The sequence below is a fragment of the Gavialis gangeticus genome, unplaced genomic scaffold, assembly GCF_001723915.1.
Source record: "Gavialis gangeticus isolate Ggan-Ray unplaced genomic scaffold, GavGan_comp1, whole genome shotgun sequence".
In the NCBI taxonomy this organism is placed as follows: domain Eukaryota; kingdom Metazoa; phylum Chordata; order Crocodylia; family Gavialidae; genus Gavialis; species Gavialis gangeticus.
The window spans coordinates 30892561-30898030 of NW_017728995.1; the positions used below are offsets into that span (position 1 = coordinate 30892561).

The window sequence follows — 5470 nt, forward strand, 5'->3', positions numbered from 1 at the left end:
GACGAGGGGGTGCAAAGCACCCTGTTCAAGTTTGCTGATGACACTAAGATGTGGGGGGCAGGCTATACGGAGAACATTGCATGACCTCAGGGGACAGCTTCACTCACAGAGGGCACGCTCAGGTGTGGCTATGGCTAGAGGAGACGCACGCAGGGTGATGCTAGCCACGGAGGCACGTGACACCCTGGCCCCTCTTCACCTGCTGGCTCTGGCTCTCCCTCAGCCCCCCCTGCAGAAACCCACCTGCTCAGAATTTCCCAAGATGAGCTGTGTCTTTTGCTTTTGAAACCTTTGTTGAGAAACTAAAATATTCATCAAATCTACCGGCGTTCCCTGTCCAGCGCTCGCCAGGTAAAAAGAACCAGCGGGAGGTTCATGTGCACAGGTATTAGTGTCCGTCCGTATACGGGACAGCCCACCCTCGCCCTTAATCACTATATTCACGCTGTCTGCCTTTGGCTGTGCTGAAACCAATCCACCCACCACCCATTTTATTACATCCTTGAGTCGGGGTCCAACCAGGCCCATGATCGCGCTGCTGGTGATGTCTGGCCTGGGGGCAGCAGGTGCCTGCTGCGAAAGGGAGCCCGGATGCATTGATCCTGGGTGAAGGGCTGAGGCCAGGCTGGTTCTTGCCACCCTGCAGCCAGGGTCCCGGGAGCTCGCCAGGGGTGGCTGCTCTCTGCCAGCTCTTGCCCGGCTTTGCTGCTTCTCTCCGGCAGGTGGCACTGGTGTAACAACCAATGGCCCCTGCATGCTCCAGCTGTGGTTGCCTCTGGGAGGTGAGCAGCAAAGGGGAGAAGGGGCAGCCCAGGCCCCTGCCTTGGGATCCACCTCCCCCAGCCTCCCAGCCAGCAGGACCAGGGCCCTGCCCTGGCCCTGGCCTTCCTCCTGCCCGTCCGCACGGGGGGCAACTCGCTGTCCCTGACCTCCCCTCGGCAAGGTGTGCAGGGGAATGAGGGGCTGGGTGCACTGTCCCTACATGGTGGGTCTGCACACACCCCAAGAAGGCAGGGGTACAGACCCGCTACAACCTGACAACCGCACACACGACGGCAGGTGCTGCTGGGGGCTGTGGCTGGGGAATTTTTACACCCCCTCCCCACTTTAAAGCCAGTTTGAGCCTTCGCAGGACCAGTTTTAAACCAGTGCTCTTGTGTAAAGAGGTCTCACGCACCAAGCCCAGCCTTCAGGACCCGTTACCTGCCCTACAGTGGAGCTCTGTCTTCCAGCACGGCGTAGACAGAGGCAGCGCAGCATCGCGGGAGGGGGCTGCTCCCAGGCCAGGGCTACACGGAGCACATTGGTGACCTCAGGGGACAGCTTCAATCACAGAGGTCGGGGGCACACTCGGGTGCATCTCTATGGGAGTTGCACACAGGGGTCAATGCTAGCCACGGAGGCACATCACAATCTTAACCCGCTGGCTCTGGCTCTCCTTGCACCCCCCGCAGAAATCCACCTGCTCAGAGTTCGTTTTTTAAACCTTTATTGAGAAACTAAAATATTCATCAAATCTACCGGCGTTCCCTGTCCAGCATTCACCAGGTGAAAAGAACCAGTGAGAGGTTTATGTGCACAGGTATTAGTGTCCGTCCATATACCCCGCCCCCACCCCGCACACACACATTGCATATAACACCACCTACAGTATATACTATAAATATGCATACATATATACTGCACCCATAAATTACAAACACAAATTTATAGCATGTGTGTGTGTGAGTGTGCGCACGCATGGGTGTGTGTGCATGCGCGTGTGTGTGTGTTCATAAATAGCAGCACTGGCTGCGGCCTCTGGACTCTACAACGAGGCACATGCACACGCACGCGCACACACCCACGTGTACACACGTCAGCTTCTGCCCGGGTCCCTGTTTTGCACCTGCAGTTGCTGTGAGAGGCACAAGGCAGGTCTGGCTGGGCATAGACAACATGAACGTTCACTGAAGTTTCTTGGAGGAGCATATCCATCCAGCTCCTCCCCGCTGCCCCGGCCAAGTCCAAGTCATTATCGTAAGTAAAAGTTCACAGTAACGAAGCTGTACATGTGCAATACCCCGGCCCAGAGCCTTGCTGGTCTGGAGTCCAGCACTTCGCAGCGCGGAGGCTTCCCGAGGAGCGTGGATGGGGCTTCTGCCCCCCTTTGCAACATCGCAGCTCATCTGAGCCAAGGGTATGTGGTGCGCCTGGCACAGGCTGGCCTTGCTGGCTGGTTTTCCCCCTTTCTTGTTTGTTTCTAACCTGGGGCTGTACAGACAGGGAATAAATGAAACAGGCACATTTCCAACAGCCAATAAAAAGGCGCTGCACAGGGGGGACCTTTGAGGTAGTCAAAATACTTTCCTTTCACTGCCTGGCACCAGGGAGAGAGAGTGCGAGCATGCGTGTCATTGCTCTGGGGATGTGTGCAGCTGCGGGCATGCCTGGGGCCGTGTGTGCATCACAGCCCCTGCCTCTGTGTACCGCAACGCGTGGTGCAGCCGGGCTGGGGGGGGACACGCCAACAAGCTTCTCGGCTTCCACCACCGGCTGCATCTAAACACACCCGCAGATCTGGGCGTGCGACTCTCTGCACACGTGTGTAGCTTTGTACATGCCTTGTAGGCGGATTGCTGCAGGACAGGGCACAGGCGTGGTTGCCTACCCACCTGTGCCAGGGGCAGTCCAGTGCATGGATGACAGCCCATGTGCAATGCGTGTGTGAGGAGGGAAGTGGGGTGGGGAGCGATTCACTCACTGCAGCAATGCGGATGCCGGCCCCTCACATGGGCACTCTCAGGTCCGCCCTGGAGCACTGGCTGCCTGGGTACGACGCTGGGAACAAGGCTCAAGGGACTGAAAGCTGCCTGGCTCCTACTCAGCAGCACATCTCAGGGCTGCCCCGGCCCTGACAGCTGAGGCCACGGTGCCCACGCATCCACACAAACCCCAGTGTCATCCATGCAACTGCTCTGCCCCATAAAGACTGGACCACGTGGGGTGTCAGGAGCTCAGCACCCTCTACCCCACCATTAAGGAGGTCAACAGCACCAGGCCAGATTGTTGCGCCTGGGCACGAAGGCTGCAGACTTCCTTGTGGCTAGAGAGGTCCTGTGGCTGGGAAAATGCCCCAGATTCCCAATTTTTTTCAGACCAGGCGTGGAAACACTCGGGCTTTTTTCCTGGAAGTGTCTGGGCTTTCCCAGACCCTTACACCCCTCCACCCTCCTGCACCGAGACCCTTCTGCCAACCCCTGCCCATGGGGCTCTGGTCACCCTCAACCAGCAGCAGTGACACGCATGCGGGCACCACCTGCATGGCCCTCACACATGCCTGCCGCACTTCTGGGGACAACGCACCACTGCCGCACGGGTCAAGAGAGAGCAAACCAAGGCTGAGCAGCGGGCTGGAGACCACTGCCAGCCCCGGCAGGCTGAGCTGCCCAGGGAACCCTGAAGACAATGGAGACGAAGCAAACGACAAAGTGCATGGGGAGGTGGAGGATGCACAACTCCCACCTGGTTTGGAAGGAGGGTTTCACCACATGCCAATTGACTCCAGATTTCATCCCTCCTCACCCCACAGAGCTCAGCCCGGCACCCAGCTCTGGGTCTCGTTTCCTTCCTGACGCAAGCCGATGCAGCAGCCGGAGCAGACCTCCCCACATGGACCCTTTCCTCTCCCTCCCTCCTTCTTTGTCCGGTTTTTCCTTCATTCTCTTTTTACTTATTCAGCAACCCCCAACCCAGCTGGAGATGAAATAAAGTCAATACAGTACAAATTAACAATAAATCACCCTTACAAAGCCTCCCCTGTCCCCTCCCCATGGTTTCTGTCCCTCTGTCTCTGGAAGGCAAGGAGGTGGCAGAGCTGGTCGGCCTTGTCTAAGTCTCCACGTTTGCCCCGCACCCCTTCCAGGCCTGGCGAGCAGCCTGGCCCCAGCTCCCTGAGGCAGGTGAGCTAAAGGATGTTGACTTTTCTGGAGCAGGTTAAGTTACTGTGGACAAGGCTCCACATTTGGAGCAGGTCTGGGGGCAGCAGTTTATGAACCACCAGCATACTGCGGAAGAAGCAGGGCTCCTTGTTCATCTTGCTGTTCTTGTTCTTCACGATGCCGAATGTCTTGAAGCCCTCGTGTCCCATCGGCTTCACCTTGATGACTTCCAAGCACATCCCCAGGAAGACGTCATCAATGGGGTACAGCTCCAAGGTCTCGGAGGCCTTGTACAGTTTCTTGGCCAGGGGCCCATCCATGATGAAGCCCCCGCCGCCCACGTAGGGAGGGTAGGTGCTCTTGTTGTAGAGGGTGTTGGGGATGTAGTACTTGTTCTCTTTCTTCCGGATGGGCCTGGCATTGTACAGGATGTCCCCGACTAAGAGGTCTTCCTGCTTCTGGTCTTTCAAGAACTCCAGGATGTTGCGGGGGCTGACGAAGACGTCGTCGTCCCCCTTGAAGATGTAGCGGACGTTGTCGCAGTAGATGTTGAGCCACTTCAAGAAGTGGACCTCCTTGAGGGTGAGGTTGAAGAAGCTGTCCAGGAAATCCCACTGCAGGATGTCCCCGTAGATGAAGTTCTCGTAATCCAGCAGCTTCTGGTAGTTGGCCCGCTCCTCCTCCTTGGAGGCCGTGCCCAACAAGAACAGCGTCTTGATCTTCTTCCCCTCCATCTCCTTCTCCTCACCCCAGGTCTTCCGGATGGCTTCCCGCCGGTCGTGCTGCGTGATGATGGACTTGACCACAATGAGCAGGTCAACGTCCCCACTGCATTTCTCCGGGTGGTTGATCAGCATGGGGAAATACCGGCAGTGCCGGTAGAGCAGGAACTGCCGGAAGTTGGGCTCCAGCCCCTTGAACCAGTCTATTTGGGTCAAGTTTTGGTTGGCTGTGCAGTTGGTGGTGGTGACATCCCACGTTCTCACCTGCTCCTCCGTGACCGGCTCTGCTTCCGTCGGGGGAATCTCCTTCTTGCTCTTCCAGAAGTTGCTGGTGATGGAGAAGACGCTGTCTCTCTTCTGAGCTTTCACCGACTCCTGGGAAAGGAGCGCCTTCTGCGGCTCGCCCGACATGAACTGGCTGGGCGCCATTCCCCTTTGCAGCACCATCACCATGATCGCCAGCACGAAGGACAGGCAGACGCTTCTGTAGATGGTCTTCTTCCTACGGACACAAGGTATACAGTTAAAGAAAGGAAGCTATGGGCTCGGGGAAGTGCTTGGAGGTCAGCCCTAATCTCTCTTTGGGTAGGTCTATTCCAGCTCCAAGGCAACCCTAAGAAACAAGCCTTGCTCCAGTGCTCTTATTCCACTTTCTCCACACAAAAAAATGGTCCTGGGGTCATTTTTGTAGTTTGCCCAGGGATGCGCCCAGGGCTGAGTGGTGCTAGATGCTCCCAGCACTGCTTGGACAGGGGTAGAGCTGTTTCCAGCATCGCCATCCTAGATGGTATAGGCCTAGCATTGCATAGGTTTTTATTCTGACGACTG

General features: G+C 57.0%; 1 protein-coding gene across 1 annotated transcript; it reads right to left on the bottom strand.

Moving 5' to 3' along the window:
* Positions 1 to 1475: 1475 nt before the first annotated feature.
* On the bottom strand, positions 1476 to 5206 carry LOC109288075 (UDP-GlcNAc:betaGal beta-1,3-N-acetylglucosaminyltransferase 7-like). Its single transcript, XM_019503434.1, has one exon. The coding sequence runs from the start codon at positions 5093 to 5095 to the stop codon at positions 3947 to 3949; it is 1149 nt and encodes a 382-aa protein (XP_019358979.1). The 5' UTR covers positions 5096 to 5206; the 3' UTR covers positions 1476 to 3946.
* Between the last annotated feature and the right edge of the window lie 264 nt (positions 5207 to 5470).

Bases quoted from the DNA above. Each gene is read 5' to 3' on its own strand.
- LOC109288075 (XM_019503434.1), bottom strand. From the start codon at position 5,095: ATGGTGATGGTGCTGCAAAGGGGAATGGCGCCCAGCCAGTTCATGTCG.